Here is a 15,764-nt window from a genome sequence, read left to right on the forward strand (position 1 = left end):
GAGCCTCTAAAATGCCTGTTGCCTTGATGCTTTTTCAATATTTCAGACCCTAGCTATTCTTCATTTTTATAGATAATTAATGGTCTGCAGGTCTGGAAAGGGGAACTAAACTGGGGGTCAAGCGTTGGGAGGCAGGCAGAATTCCCCATCTTTGCAGGTTTCGCTTTATCAGCATCACACTAGTTACTATTATTTATTATCCTTCCAAATTTACTTGCTTTTCCCACTTAAATCTAAACTGAAAGGAAAAATCTGTATCCTTGCAAGTAAAACATATAACTTGAACAGATTGAATACCCTAAGTAAAACGTAGTCATTGCGAACCTCATCTTGGAGTCCATCTGTGGATCACCGGTCACCCTGCCCTACTATGGAAAAAAATGTTTTCAGGAGTTCTTCAGTTTGTTTGTGTGTGTGTGTGTTTGTGCATTGTGCCTTTTGGTCATCTGGTAAACATTATTCTCAGAATATTTTTTAAGCGTAAAATAAAATACGCAGGATTACCAAGTTATTCTTGGTATCATGTGGTACCAAGTACATATAGCCCCTGAATACTGTTTTGTTGACTCCAGGATAAGAATCCCTGCCAGTTGGTGAGGAAATGGAATCATGGTCTTTGAATCAAACACTGTTCTCACTTAGACTATGTGAATTTCTCCCTTTTCTTCCTTTCCTACTGTACAGTTAGCTCTTAGATAAAGGGCAAATGGTGGCCACCATGATTGCAACAGCTTTTATTTCCTGATTTCATTTGAGAGTGTTTCCTTTATAAAACAAAGCACCCATGCTTACAGGCTTGCCTTTTTACATAGCGGTCATTTTGATCATTGCTGATGACCCTTAACTGTTTCATTTACAACCAGGCATTACTGAAACATGTTTTTGCCAGCCTCCACTATGAGGAAATGCTATGAGGTTAATGACTGGTGGGTTGTCACCTTCGGGAAGGCTAGACCTTATCATTTGCTGTGTAGCACCAACGTTCATTTGGACACCTGGTTGACCTCTGTAATGCAGAATGAGGTGATTAGTTTTCTTCAAGATTCTTTTAGAATTGAATATATTATTCATAAAGAAAAATAAATCCTTCTGAGGATAAATTCTAACATTAATTTATTCTGAGGACCAAATTAGGGATCAGCGAATGATGAAACAAGTGCTCTGTGGTCTCACTCGCCCTGAGGTCATTGATCTATCGGGAACACAGCCACCAGCCAAAGAGTGAATCAGAGAAGGTCCTGCGAGCAGCTGAAAAAAAACATAAACTTATACAGCCATGCTCTTCATTCAGACCTATGCACAGTGTCAACCGATGCTTATTTTAGACATTTTTGTTTTAATAAGTTTGGTAATCTGGTCTTTCAGCAATCAGCTCACGAGAAGCAACAAATCAGAAGAAGGGTGCTTCTACTAAAGGTCTGATTTCTCCCTAATCAGATTAGGGAGAAAAATTAAGTAGCAATAACAAGAAAAATCTATTTTACAAAGCAAACATAAGAATTTTTAAAGTCTGTAATTTTGGAACTATTTACAAGTAGTGACAAGTAGTCTAACATGCCTCAAAAATTCCCTAAGGTCATCAGATACTAAAGCACTGTTCGACAGTGGTTATTTATAATAATGCTTCTTTGTCAACAGGCGAAGTATACTGTCTTTAATGTGCTTTGCATAAATTTGTGGGGGGTTATGTAATGTCTTTAGAATAACGTCCATTGAAAAGTAATACTACTTTAATGTTTAGCACTTATGGAGTAAGATTTGTTTTAATTATCTTATGTGGAACATCTAATCTCCTGACATTACAAATTCAGTTTTGTGTGGTACCATGAAGAGAATATGTGATTGTTCAATAAAAAAATAAGAGAGTAAAGTATAATTCCAAAGATGGAATATTGTCTTCTGGTTTGGAGAAAAGTGATCATTACATTTTTACGTTCTTGTTTGATTTATCTAAAAAATTGACTCTCTATTAATGTAGAGAAGGATGAAAGTGTTTTAGGGAAGAAACAAAAAATTAAATGTTTAAAGTTAAATGTTTGAACTGACTTCTGTAACAGCCATGGATCCTTAAATTGTGTGTCGCCTGTGCATTTATTAATGGACAGTTCTTGTAATGTTTATGCCTGTTGTCCATTGTCCAGGTGGTAAAGCCAAAATCTCCAGAACCAGAAGCAACGCTGACATTTCCATTTCTGGACAAAATGCCCGAAACCAACCAACTACATCTGCCAAATCTCAGTTCTCAAGGTAAAGAGAAGGACATGTTTATTTTAGGTCTACATGTTCTAGGCCCATCTATAGTAAAATATTACTTAATTTAAAGGAAGATTACATCCTTTATGCTGATATTCCTTTAGCCAGGGTGTTTGCCAGAGTCTGTGATAGCTGAATTTATGACTTCAGAATGGAAAGCTGGAGCCGGATTCTCTATTTGAGCAGACCAGGAACCCTAGCTGCCAAGGCCATTTGGTCAGCCAGGCACTATAGGCACAACAGAGCCTATACAAGTGTTAGAGCTTTAAAATTTTTGTGTTATCAAAATTAGCCGGGCGTGGTGGTGGGCGCCTTTAGTCCCAGCTACTTGAGAGGCTGAGGCAGGAGAATCGCTTGAACCTGGGAGGCGGAGGTTGCAGTGAGCTGAGATCATGCCACTGCACTCCAGCCTGGTGACAGAGCCGTCTCAAAAAAAAAAAATTGTATTATCTCCAAAATATAAAAAGATGAAAAGTCATAAAATCAGAAATTAATATACTTAGTAAAAAGTTTAATATTATGTATATTTCACTGTTAATTCTAGTCTTCATAAATGTCCATTTAATTTGACAATAATTTTGAGAAAAAGCCTTATTATTTTACTCCACAATAATTCCTGAGTGCATGATGATTATTGAGAAATTCACCATCATAGATTAAACAGGTTATAAACAAACATTTTAATCTTTATGTGTGTGTATTACATAGATTACATTCTCATAGATATATGAGAAACGTGTGTGTGTGTAATATACATACATAATACTAAAGATTTAAAAATGTTTAACACATACATACTGAGGATATATTTTAATATGTTTGATGTATTTTAGTATGTTTGATATAATGTGGGAAGGGGTTGCCTCTAGAAACATGGGCGTTTAGGGCCTATAAGAAGGTCTTAAAATGTCACTGACCACTGAAAATCCCCCAAGTACTATGTAGACCATATATAGGGTTGTGAATTCACCCCTTTACTCTTTAAGAACCCAATTTGAATCCCTTTATCCTAGTGGGAATCCCAGGTGCCCATGACCATCAGAAAGGGCCCTGAGGGATGTGAACAGTGGAGGATGGGTTCTGAGAATTCCACAACCCAGAGGGACTATTCTTCAAAACAAGTAGACCGCTGAGTTTTACTGCTGTGAGATCTCTCTCTAGGTGTGGAAATGGGCCAGATGCAGTGGCTCACGCCTGTAATCCCAATACTTTGGGAGGCCGAGGCAGGAGGAGCACTTGAGGCCAGGAGTTGAGACCAGCCTGGGCAACATAGCAGGACTTTGTCGCTACCAAAAAAAAAAAAAAATTTAAATATAAACATTTTTTAAAAAAAGAAATAGCCAGAGTTCAGGAGGCAAGAACTGTAGGGTTTCTTGTTTTTCTTTTTTAGTAGACTTTCCCCAGTGTGTTTTGTAGATTTAGCTTATTTTTACTTTTCTTTTTAAGGGTGGGCAGCTATTTGTGCCACTGGCAGAATCTGAGTTGGCTTCCATTAGCTATTATTGATGTTTGGCAGATAAGTTGGGCTTTATCTACGTAACAGGGAACTCTTGGCAATAATTAACTGGTACATGTACTGATGGATACTAGGTTCTTAATGTGGAAACAAGTTTAATACTGTTTTCAAAGGATTTGTCTTAAATTTGTCCGTCCTACTGTTATGAAGGGAATTAAAAATAAAGTGTCACAACTGGGCCAGCAAATGGCCATATTTGGACCAATTTTAATTCTGCCCTATTTCTAGTACTTTGTAATTGTGTAGATAAGTGGTATGGAGAGGGAATAAATATTTTAAGCCATTTTAAAGCCATGTTTTGTTTTCTTATAAATTTACACATTCCATTACTTATTGTGAGGCATTTTGATTTTGTAAAATGTGCTGCTGAATTGAGAAACTTTACTTCATTCTTTATCCAAGTCGAATGATTAAAAAATAAAATTTAGTAGAGTACTGAACCATTTCAAAATTTATTCTTTAAGATAGAATTATATTTGGAGTACACCAGTTGTATACTTGTATTAGTTTGTTTTCATGCTGTTGATAAAGACATACCTGAGACTGGGTAATTTACAAAGGAAAGAGGCTTCATTGACTCACAGTTCCACATGGCTGGAGAGGCCTCACAGTCATGGTGGAAGATGAAGGAAGAGCAACGGGACATCTTACATGGTGGCCAACAAAGAGAGAGCTTGTGCAGGGAAACTCCCCTTTATAAAACCATCAGATCTCATGAGACTTATTCACTATCACAAGAATAGCACAAGAAAGACCCACCCTCATGATTCAGTTACCTCCTACCAGGTCCCTCCCATGACACGTGGGAATAATCGGAGCTACAATTCAAGATTTGGGAGGGGACATAGCCAAACCATATGAATACTTTTATCTGGTTCATGGAAACTGTAATTATAGCTGCATGCTCTGGAGACAGAATGCCTGGGTTCAAATTTTCATGTGTCTAGTTTTTAGCATGTGACCTTACCCATCAGATTTCCCCTAATCTCTAATCAGCACCTGTAAACTAGAAATAATACCAGTAATAACCTCATACGGATATTAGAAATACCAAATGGGAGAATCCATAAAAAGTATTTAGCTCAATACCTGGCCCAGAATAAGCATTCATAATGTAATCTAGTAATTGTAGAATAGCAGCAGGAGGAGTAAAAGAATAGAGCAAGACGCCAGGCAGAAATAAACTACTCTCGAATCCTTTCTTTAAAATAAGAGTGTTCATGTTGTGGAGATCTGGTTTTTCACTGTGGTTCTCAAACCCTGTGTGCCAGGGTTCCTGTAGGGCTTGGAGCCCACTCTCACAGTGTCTCATTCAGTAGGTCTAGGCTGGGGCCAAAGGATTTGCATTTCTTACAGGTTCCGAGGTGATGTTTACGCTGCACATCTCACCACACTCTGAAAACCACTGGCTTCAAGTATTTATTTAAATTGTGCACCAAAAATATCACTGATTGATAACAGTAATACCTGCTTGAAGTTTATAAAGTTTCCATCTTTCAAGAAGCCAAAGGCCTCTAATAAATGTAACCTTAAAATACATGATTTGTCTTCAATTGGGATGAGGAAATGGGGGAGGCATAGGTCTCTGTCCAGTACCCATTTAAGGGACTGATCTGAAGTCAAGCATCAAGTCCAGTGAAACTCTAGGGTTAGGATCAGGTATCCTGGAGCCACACCTAATACTTTCTCCCCCAGAAAGTGGTCTCTCCCCCATTTCTATAAAGTCATCCATTCATAGACTGGTCATACAGGTCACTGAAGATCTGCTGATCGACCCTAATGATGTTCCACACATTTTCCTTACACACACACCCAGGCATTCAGTCTTTAAATGCCCTGAAAACAGTCATAAAATACATTTGAAAGTGACAAATTTCTTTTTCTTAACTGCCTCTCAGCAGCAGAAAGATATCTCAAACTGATGTTTCAGTAAAATATGTGCACATTAAAAACTGATATTTTTTATTGAAAATGACGAGAACAGCAGAGTTTAAGGATGCAAATCCTTGCCATGAGCCACCACAGAAAGGCATATACACAACCTTCATTTATACGTACAAAATACTTCTGCCACAGACTTCTATACATAACCTTTATGAAGTGTAATGTATATGAAATAGTAATTAAACCACCCATCTTTGCCGCCTTTTATACTTTCCTAGTGTTCTCCAAAAAGCAGTACAAATGGTACATTTTTGTTCTTGTATAGTATATCATCCTATCATTTTGAGATTTAACATTTTAACACTATCACCATTAAGTATGACCCTATGAAATTTCACCTAACACCAAAGAAGACAAACAATAGCATAAACTGTCCCGATTCTGTTGATTTTGTACATGTCGTCAGGTTTTATATGTGTGTTATTAAGGCATTTGGTACTGTAGATTTACTGACTCTCATTCTGGTATTGACTACAGCCAAACCCCCTTAAGTACTTGGGAGCATGGTTCTATTCAGTTCTCACCCCAGTTTTCATGGTTTTCTGTTTGTTCTGTTCTGCCATCTGATCTAGAGTCGCCTGGCACTGCCAGTGTTCCGCTTAGAGTTCAGAACTCTTGGCGACGATCCCAGTTTTTCTCCCAGTCAGGTAAACCGCATACTGGGTAGCTGTATTTCTTTTGTGCGAAAATCCATGTTGGGGCGATTAATGATGTCTGGCACTTGTCTTCATTTCTGATTTCCTGGGAAAAAAAATTATTTCTTATGCACAGTTAGCAAAGAGCTAGTTCTTTGATATTACTATCAGTTATGCTAAAATTGGGGGTAGGGGGAGAGGAATCACACAACTTTATGTTGATTTCAAGAATTCAAAGAAATAATAATATTCATCATTTTCTTGATAGTCCCCTGCCTTAAAAAAAAAAAAAAAGATTAAAAGCATTTTCTAGAAACTGGTCATGGTTCTCTTGTTAACTGTGTCACTGTGTTTGCTTCCTGGGTGACATCTGGCCTCTCTTTGTATGGTACTTCTCCATGCCAGACAGTGAGGGAACTGCTCAGTCAAGCCACAATGCAAGGTGCACTAAGAATCAGTACTAATAGGAACAGTTTTTGCTTCCTGTAGTCTAGTACCTGGTGTTAATTGATGTGATCAATCATTTGATAGTGGTTTAAATTTCTTTTGGTGATGGGTGCAACCTGCTACAGGGGTTGTCTGCTTTGTTATGATTTTCTAATGTTCTTGACTTACCAAACACACACGCACACACACACAAAATTGGTTTAAAGCTGATGTAGGAACTATACTCCACTGATAGGTCAAAAACAAAGACAATTAGAAAATACTCACATTCATATCTTTTTTTCTTTCTTTTTTTTCTGTGCAGTGGATTCTCCAAGCAGTGAAAAGTCACCTGTTACGACACCTGTAAGTCACTCATTTTAAGGAATATTATGAGTTAGTGTGATTTTAATTTATAACATTTGATTGGCTTAAAGAATATTCAGTCCGGGTGCGGGCGGTGGCTCACGCCTGTAATCCCAACACTTTGGGAGGGTGAGGCGGGTGGATCACGAGGTCAGGTGTTCAAGACCAGGCTGACCAACATGGTGAAACACCGTCTCTTACTAAAAATACAAAAATTAGGCAGGTGTGGTGGTGTGGTGGCACCGAGATCGCACCACTGCACTCCAGTCTGGGCGACAGAGTGAGACTTCGTCTCAAAAAAAAAAAAAAAAAAAAAAAAAAAGAGTATTCAACCAACATTGAGACCCAAACAATTGATTTGTAAAAGAATAATTAAAAGTAATATATAACGCCATTGGGCAAATTATAAAGACATGGATTATCATTATATGGAATTGTTACTGTGCCTGGAAATAAGTGATAAGTCAAGAAAGCAAAATCTAAGAGGCAATTAAAATGAATGTGACAGACTGGGCATGGTGGCTCACACCTGTAATCCCAGCACTTTGGGAGACCGAGGTAGGTGGATCACTTGAGGTCAGGAGTTCAAGACCAACCTAGCCAACATGGTGAAACCCCGTCTCTACTGAAAACACAAAAATTAGCTGGGTGTGCTGGCGGGCACCTGTAATCCCAGCTACTCAGGAGGCTGAGGCAGGAGAATTGCTTCAACCCAGGAGGAAGAGGTTGCAGTGAGCCAAGATCACACTACTGCACTGCAGCCTGGGTGACAGAGTGAGACTCCATCTCAAAGAATGGAATAGAATAGGACAGAATAGAATAGAATAGAATGGAATAGAATAGAATAATAAAATAGAATGTGACAGTAGGAATTAGTATTAAAACTGACAATTTCTATAGATACATTTTTTTAAATGCACCTCATTTTTTAATATGAGGATAATACTTGAACATAGTATATTGTTGGCAGATAGGACCTGGCCTGAACTCTCCAAGAGACCCAAGCTCTCATTTTTGCACCCCTTCTCGTAATCAGTATTTGACCAATATTAACTGTAATGTTGCTTTCCATTTTGTATTTTAATGAAATAAGAAAGCATTTGTTAATTAAAATAAGACACAAGGTGCTGTGGACATTCCTGAACTGGTATTTCTAATTGTGGGCCTTGTTCGCCCTCTGGAATTCCCATTAGATTTGGAGACTTTCTCTGTGGCACAACCAACTGTGGCATTGCCCATGAGCAACCCCAGCTCAGCCACGTAATCACTACTGTGCCTTTGATTCTGGATCTAGCTGTGTAGCCCTGAAGGTGTTATATAACTTCTCTGACCCTCATCTTCTTTGATCGTACAATAAGATGACAGTACTTTTCTTTTGAAGTTGTTATGAGCCTTAATTGAAATAATTATTCAGAAGCCCCAGCACAATGGCTGATGTGTAAATAAATCCTCCCCCTCTCCCAAAGCTAATCCAAGAGGCCTACCATAGTCAATATCAATTCTTATCTGTAGGTAAATTGTCTCATTTAGGAAGTTCTAAGTGCCTCTGCAGAACAGAGAAGGGATCCATCACTTGCATAACCCTTGATGTCCCCAGCCACAGTACAAAACTAGGGGCTATCTGCGGAAGCTCAGTCCCAAGCCAATACTGGGAATCCTGAGTTTCCTGGGAAGCTGAGTTCATTGATAATGGATGGGAACCCCAGAATGAAAAGCTGGCGTCCATGGCACAGATCTGAAGATTTCCATTTTAAATTGCATTTGGAACAAAGCTGTCAGTTGTTCATGCTCATGCCCCCTGGGTGGAGAGGAAGGGCATTCCAAAGAAATACATTCTCATTTCTTGTTTATGGAAAATAGAATAAGAAAGACACAAATCACTGGCCTACTTAAGTAAATGCTCTGAAAATTTCATGTGCTTTTGATAGTAAATGGCTCATCATAGAACAGAAAATAAAAGAAACTTGAAATAATTACTTCAAGAGGAGATAAGCATTAGATTATGCTGGCCTCCTTAGACTCTGGCTATTTTTGGTCACACTTGGAGTACCAGAGGCCCTCGGGACGATGAAAGAAAGGGACTCTGATGGTAGGAGATGCGTTACCCCGCATGAAGGGATTCCATTCATTTATTCAACAAACATTTGTTGAGGGCCTAAAAATATAAGGTCTTGGGATAGATAGGAGGATGAGGGGCCCTTCCTGCCTCCTGAAGAATCCCTAGGCCACAGGAAGATACGGACTTGTAAACAGGTAAATTGTACGACAAAGTGGGTTAAATGCTGTCCATTCTGACTTCCTCTAGCACCTTTTACATCTCTTATGATAGTTATCACACTGTCTTCTGGTCATATGCATATATTGGTCACTCTTCCACTCCACACGCACTCAGGTGTAAGCTCCATGAGGCTGGGCCACTTGGCCAGCTGGTACCCCCGCCCTGGCCCACAGTCAGTGCCCAGCAAATAATCTGCAAAAGAAGGAGCAAGATCATTGTTTCATTCTCTCTTGTTTATCATTCTGGTTTCTTCCCCTTTATCCTCCTCTTAAAATACCCACTGCTTTCCTCTGTTGCCTTTTAACACATATTCTGTATTTTCTGTGCTCAATCCCCCAACCCCACACTTCCTCCTCCTATCTGCCCACTCCTTACTTGACTTATTCCTGAAAGCACCGCCTAGTGAAATTTAGAAATTAAATAATTCCTAATTGTTTCTCTTATTTTCCTACTATTGGACTTTCCTCAGTGGTTTTTCTATGGCTTTATTCACATAAACATCCCCTTTTCCCTCAAAAGACAAAGAGGGGCCATGCCCCTCCCTGGAAGAGCTTCTGAATGTTTAAACCACCTCGAAGTTCTAGAACAATGACAGGTGGAGCCAACTTCCAACGCCATTAAATTCCAATAGAATTTCTCATCTGGTGTAACCACATTTGGATAACATTTATGGTCATCCAAGGGAGTTTGGGAAATTTTAGATTACAGATGCTCTTCAACTTAAGAATGGGGTTACAGCCCAGTAAAGACATTGTAAGTAGAAAATACTTTAAGTCAAAACTGCATTTGATACACCCAACCTACTGAACATTATAGCTCAGCCTAGCCTACCTTAAATGTACTCAAAACATTATGTTAGCCTGCAGTTGGGCAAAATCATCTCACACAAAGCCTATTTTGTGATAAAGTGTTGAATATCTCATGAAATTTATTGAATACCATCCTAAAAGTGAAAAATAGAATGGCTGTTTGGGTATTTGAAGTACAGTTTCCACCAACTGCATATTGCTTTTGTACCATTATAAACTTGAAAAAATGTTAAGTTAAACCATCCTAAGTTGGGGACCATCTGTATACACAATTAAATGATTTTCCCCCTGCATAACTTCCAAGAGCCTGTAATATGCTAATGTGCAGTGTGAAACTCAGGAGTGGCAAGCAGGAAGCGATAAGCTAGTATCCCTAGATTATTGGCCCACTTGGGTTTGACTATTCTGTGAGCATCATGGCCATCCCAATCAATTGCAGGAAGCACAGCAGCAAGAGTACAAAATGAGGCCCATGTTTCATTTGTCCAAATATATTAAAGTTCTAAATATTTATGAAGTTATAAATCAAGCATCACCCATAGCCTGGCCTGCATTCTCTGCCTGAAGATACTTCCCTGGGCCAGCCCACCTGCCATGCACCTGAATGGTAATGTGGATCTGTTGGGGGCCAGGCAGAGTGGGAGGTGGGCTGGCCCAGGTACCCTGGGCACTAACTGGATCTATCAAAGCCTTGGATAGGACTGACCCTGTTCATCTTCCCAGGCTACCAGGGTACATAGATTCTGCCTGCACCCCTCCCCACCCCAACCCTGTTTCCCATCCCACCCTTGCCTTGCTTTTTCAACTCAAGATTCCCAGGCAGTTGCCTCCCTGTCCTACCCCATCAGAACAAAGGGAAGGGAGGAGCACAGTTATTGTGCCCTGGTCTGCCTGGGCACCTACTCCGGGCGACTGGGGCAGCCGACTTTAAACACAGCAGCCCCTCTTTTCCTGGTTTCCTGGGGGCAGGCCGTGATTTCCCTTCCCCCCCACCCCCCACCTGCACCCTCCCAGTCTCATATTCTGTTGCCTGGGCACCTCCTTCGGTTCATGGATTTTTCTCTGTTATTCCTCATTATTTACTTGGTTCCCAAACTTGCAAAAACCTTTTATTAATACAAAAAGGAAGTAAGTCTTTAAGCTTGAGTGTTTGTGTCATGAGGGCCCCAGGGCAAGTGATCTGCTTGCCTGGATCTTAGGTGGTACTGGTGAGCATTGGTGAGTTAAATAACCTACTGTAGGGAAAGGTGGTATGGAAAAGCAACAGCAGTATAAAAGATTAGTTTTGTAGCGTGGCAAACACCACTTCTTACAAAATGCATTTCTGCTAAAATAACCGGTCTCGTTTGCTTGGACCCAGGATCAATATGCAGAATAAGCACCTTAGGCTCAGAAGCATGAATGCATTTAAGAGAAAACACTTCTAAGAGAAATGAAGCAAAGCCTTCCAATGCCAGTGGCTAATTACTTTGTGTTTTCATTAGCTCCAAAAAGATTCAGAGAATCATACCAGCGTCTTGGAAGTAAATCAAAGAGGGACTAAGATTAAAAAATGGTTTCTGGCACCAAAGAGGATGTTTAGATATATGAAGCCTTCTGCTTCTGTGTGTCAATCTGGGTGCCAGGCCAGAGGCCAATTGCCTTCTCTTGACCTGGCCTGTCCCTTGAGTACATGGCTCAATTCTGATCGTGGTTTTATTTTTCTAAGCAGTTTAAGTTCTGGGCATGGGACCCAGAAGAGGAGCGCAGGCGACAGGAAAAATGGCAACAGGAACAGGAACGTTTGCTCCAGGTAGGATGGGGTTTGCTGCTTTTTTTTGTTTTTCCTTTTCTGTCGTCTTTCCATTGCATTAAATAGACTTTTAGCACAGGAAATGAATGGAATCAAGTTATTCTCAGAAGTTAGTGAGTCTCAAGTCAGTTCGTTTTTTGTCCTTGTAACAGGGTACCCTGTGTCTCATTCTTCCTGCCAAAGACTGCAATAATAAACATGATGAAAAACCATTCATATTAACACTGAACCAGAAAACCCTCCAAGTATGGTTAAGGGCCAGTCTACCCATTCATCACCTCCTTAGTTGCCAATCAATTTCCCGTAAAGTAGCAGTGGGAATGAATTATCTAAAAGCTCTCTGCTAGCATACACATGAAATAAAATTTAGCCTCAGTCTAGTTTCTTAAATAGAAACTTTTGCTCTACCTTTGAGTGCTGGGTGTGGTGGCTCAAGACTGTAATCCCAGCACTTTGGGAGGCCGATGTGAGTGCATCACCTGAGGTCAGGAGTTGGAGACCAGCCTGACCAACATGGAGAAACCCCATCTCTACTAAAAATACAAAATTAGCCAGGCGTGGTGGCACATGCCTGTAATCCCAGCTAGGGAGGCTGAGACAGGAGAATCATTTGAATCCGTGAGGCAGAGGTTGCAGTGAGCCGAGATCACACCATTGCACTCCAGCCTGGACAAGTACAAAACTCTGTCTCGAAAAAAAAAAAAAAAAAGAAAAGAAAAAGAAATGTTTGCTCTACCTTTGAGTAAAAGCTGCTGATTATCAATTCTAGAAAAATTCTAGTAGTAAGTTCATCATATTCCCACTTCGTGCCAGTTTTATGGATTAACAGGGCTTCAAAAGGTAAACAGAGCTTCAAAAGGTAACCTAGCAAACTAAAGAACTAACCTATGTTGGGTACCTGGGATGTGCCAGGAACTGAGGTTAGTGCTTGACATTTTTACTTCATTTATCCTCAAACAGCACTTCAAAGTATGTCTTCTTAGCCCTTGTTTGCAATTGAAGAAAGTAAAGTTCACTGAAATTAAGTTAATTGCCCAAGGTTACACAACTAACAGGTGTCAAGACCAGATTCAAATCCAAGTCTGGATGACTTTAAAAGTCATGCTCCTTCCACTACATTCCCACTAGTACTGATTTTACAAAAATTAATAAATAAATAAATAAAGGAAAATAATGTTAAATCTCATTAATTTTGATGACTTTCTGCTGCTTGTAGAAAACAATGCTTTTTTTGGCATTTGTTCATTTTTTAAATTATACTTTAAGTTCTGGGATACATGTGCAGAACGGGCAGGTTTGTTACATAGGTAAACACATGTCATGGTGGTTTGCTGCACCCACCAACCTGTCACCTACATTAGGTATTTCTCCTAATGTTATCCCTCCCCTAGCCCCCCAACCCCTGACAGGCCCCAGTGTGTGGTGTTCCCCTCCCTGTGTCCATGTGTTCTCATTGTTCAGCTCCCACTTATGAGTGAGAACATGCAGTGTGTAGAAAGCAATGCTTAATGCAAGTTTATTTCACTTAATTTTTCTTTTCTTTCTTTTTTTTTTTTTCCTAATCCTTTTGGCTTATTTCCCAGGGATGAGGTGGTAGACGGTGATTTAGATAGCAGTAGTAGATGGTAGTGTGGTTTTGGCTCTGCCTGTTACGTTTGGCATTTTGTAACTTGCAGAAGGTTAAGCTTTCAATACCAAACTGTTAGTAGGAACCCGATTCATCAAAGTCTCGGGGCTACTGGGATTTGAGGTCCATTGTGAGACCTCAGTGCACCCCTGACCATTTGCTCGTCTCTGGGAGAGTTAGATGCTCATTCCCCAGCTAAATGGTGAACAGCCAAGAGTCAAATTTCCACATGGTGAAGTCAGGCAAATGTGCTCCCCACTGTGGTGCTCTGTTACATGCCAAGGGGTGACCCTGGTAGCAGAGGCAGGCACCAGGCCTTTGTATTGCTCCTGTGTTTCTAACTTGTTGCCTGGTATGGCATGGTGGGTTGTGGGCCAAGGTGTCTGTAGGGGAGGGCGTGAGAGAGAGAGAGAGAGAGAGAAATTGTGTGTGTGTGTGTGTGTGTGTGTGTGTGTGTGTAATACTACATCTTTCATTCTCTGCATCTCTGCATCATCAGTTCATCCTCTTGGTGAGAGGAACACGTGATGTAAGCTCCTAGAACCAAGAAGCCTAAGAAGCTTTACTTGTTTTCAGCTTTTATGTAGTTTTAAGGTCTCTTTCCTGTATTCTAAAAAGCCCCTGAAGTCCCTTTCTAAAACTTTACAGTATTTGGTTTTCATAACAAATTTTTACCAGGAAATAAAGAGCATGCCATGGGTTGATCAACAATGATTTTGTTAGAGTTAATAAGAACACCAGGCTCCAGAGAATGCCAAGAAAGTCCTTCTGCTCCTAAGATACCGACAAAACAGGTGATACCTGGAGGAAATCTCAGTGGCTTCGCCATGAAGACAGAAGCAGACTTGTTTCAGCCTCGAAGAGAGGATTGACAATAGTCAGCCTAAAATATTTGAGTGTGTGCACCACACATCAATGGTTCCTTTGTCTCTGTCATGTCAGGATGCCATTCCCAACACATCAGGAGTGTCACTTCTCATTTTATGCATTAATTTTAATCCCCATTTATTCATTTCTTCTAATCAGCCATTGAGGACTCCAGTCACATTTTGAACACCATTTTTATTCATAGTAGTTCTTTTTCCCCCTAGAAATGGTGACTTCTGCTGCATTATTTCTGAAAGCAAAAATGGCAGTTCTGAAGAAGTACTCTAATGGACTGTTTAAAAACTGCTCTTAATTGAGAAGTTACTTAAAGCTAGGAAGACTAGTTTGGTAGAATAGTCACAAGCAAAGAGTAATTCAGCTACTCAGCTAATTATCATCTTGTCCACAGTGGACCTTTCTGTATTGTGTGTCTAATAAAACTTCAAGGTGTTTCATCTTTTATTACACTCTCCTCGCAGCAATGCATTTCTATTAGTGGAATGGCAAAACTCATCTCTAAAGGGTCCAATAAAACCAAACTATTGGTTTAGCACACCTGGAACAAAACCTGAGTGAAGGAAGATTTTAGAGGCTTTCCACCTTTCCGTCTTTTCTCTTTCTGTAAGCAAAACATTAGCAGCAGAAAATACTGCTGTCTGTTGGATTATGTTCCCAAAATGTTTGAGTGCCACAAAACCATATTCCCTTTTTATTGCATGAATCAATTAGATTCAGAATCCTTACAAGAAGAAGATAATCTTGCAACATATTGTACATGGTGGTTTAGGGGGGAAAATTCCCGATGACATATGCAATGGTCAGTTGAGAACAATCTATGGAAATTCCATAACAGGAGAGATACCAGAAGGAGCAGGACAAGCTGAAAGAAGAGTGGGAAAAGGCCCAAAAGGAGGTGGAAGAGGAAGAACGCAGATACTATGAGGAGGTAGGAAATTCCCAAGAAGGAATTTGACCTTGTCGTCCCAATTCCTCAAAGTCTAGCAACACTCTGTGTCTGTGGCATGCGGATGCATGTGGCTGTGTCTGACTCTTTACTGACAGCAGAATCCCATCAACCTCTTTAAAACAGTCATGTCATTTAGGTTCTAAAAGACCACAATTCCTCACAAATACAGTTCGTGATAAGGGTATGTTGAGTCACAGTCAAGGGAGATGATAGAATTACATCTGTTCTCTAATCAGTGAGTGAGATTCTTGATTGATCTTAGAGAGGTGACATGAAATAATCAG

At 40.0% G+C, this 15,764-nt stretch overlaps 1 protein-coding gene across 18 annotated transcripts in view; it reads left to right on the top strand.

The window, feature by feature from the left end:
* Positions 1-15,764, top strand: part of LIMCH1 (LIM and calponin homology domains 1) — a 339,225-nt gene that overhangs the window by 303,820 nt on the left and 19,641 nt on the right. For 11 of the 18 annotated variants that reach the window (XM_055246654.2, XM_055246655.2, XM_055246658.2 and 8 more), the window contains 4 exons: positions 2,142-2,247; positions 7,100-7,140; positions 11,939-12,019; positions 15,367-15,459. In XM_055246654.2, the coding sequence (XP_055102629.1) occupies positions 2,142-2,247; positions 7,100-7,140; positions 11,939-12,019; positions 15,367-15,459 (321 nt within the window). Of the gene's footprint in view, positions 1-2,141; positions 2,248-6,285; positions 6,361-7,099; positions 7,141-11,935; positions 12,020-15,366; positions 15,460-15,764 lie in introns of all 18 variants that reach the window. The other 7 variants (XM_055246657.2, XM_055246661.2, XM_055246670.2 and 4 more) reach the window with 4 other exon arrangements.

The sequence above is a fragment of the Symphalangus syndactylus genome, chromosome 16 (assembly GCF_028878055.3).
Source record: "Symphalangus syndactylus isolate Jambi chromosome 16, NHGRI_mSymSyn1-v2.1_pri, whole genome shotgun sequence".
Taxonomy (NCBI): domain Eukaryota; kingdom Metazoa; phylum Chordata; class Mammalia; order Primates; family Hylobatidae; genus Symphalangus; species Symphalangus syndactylus.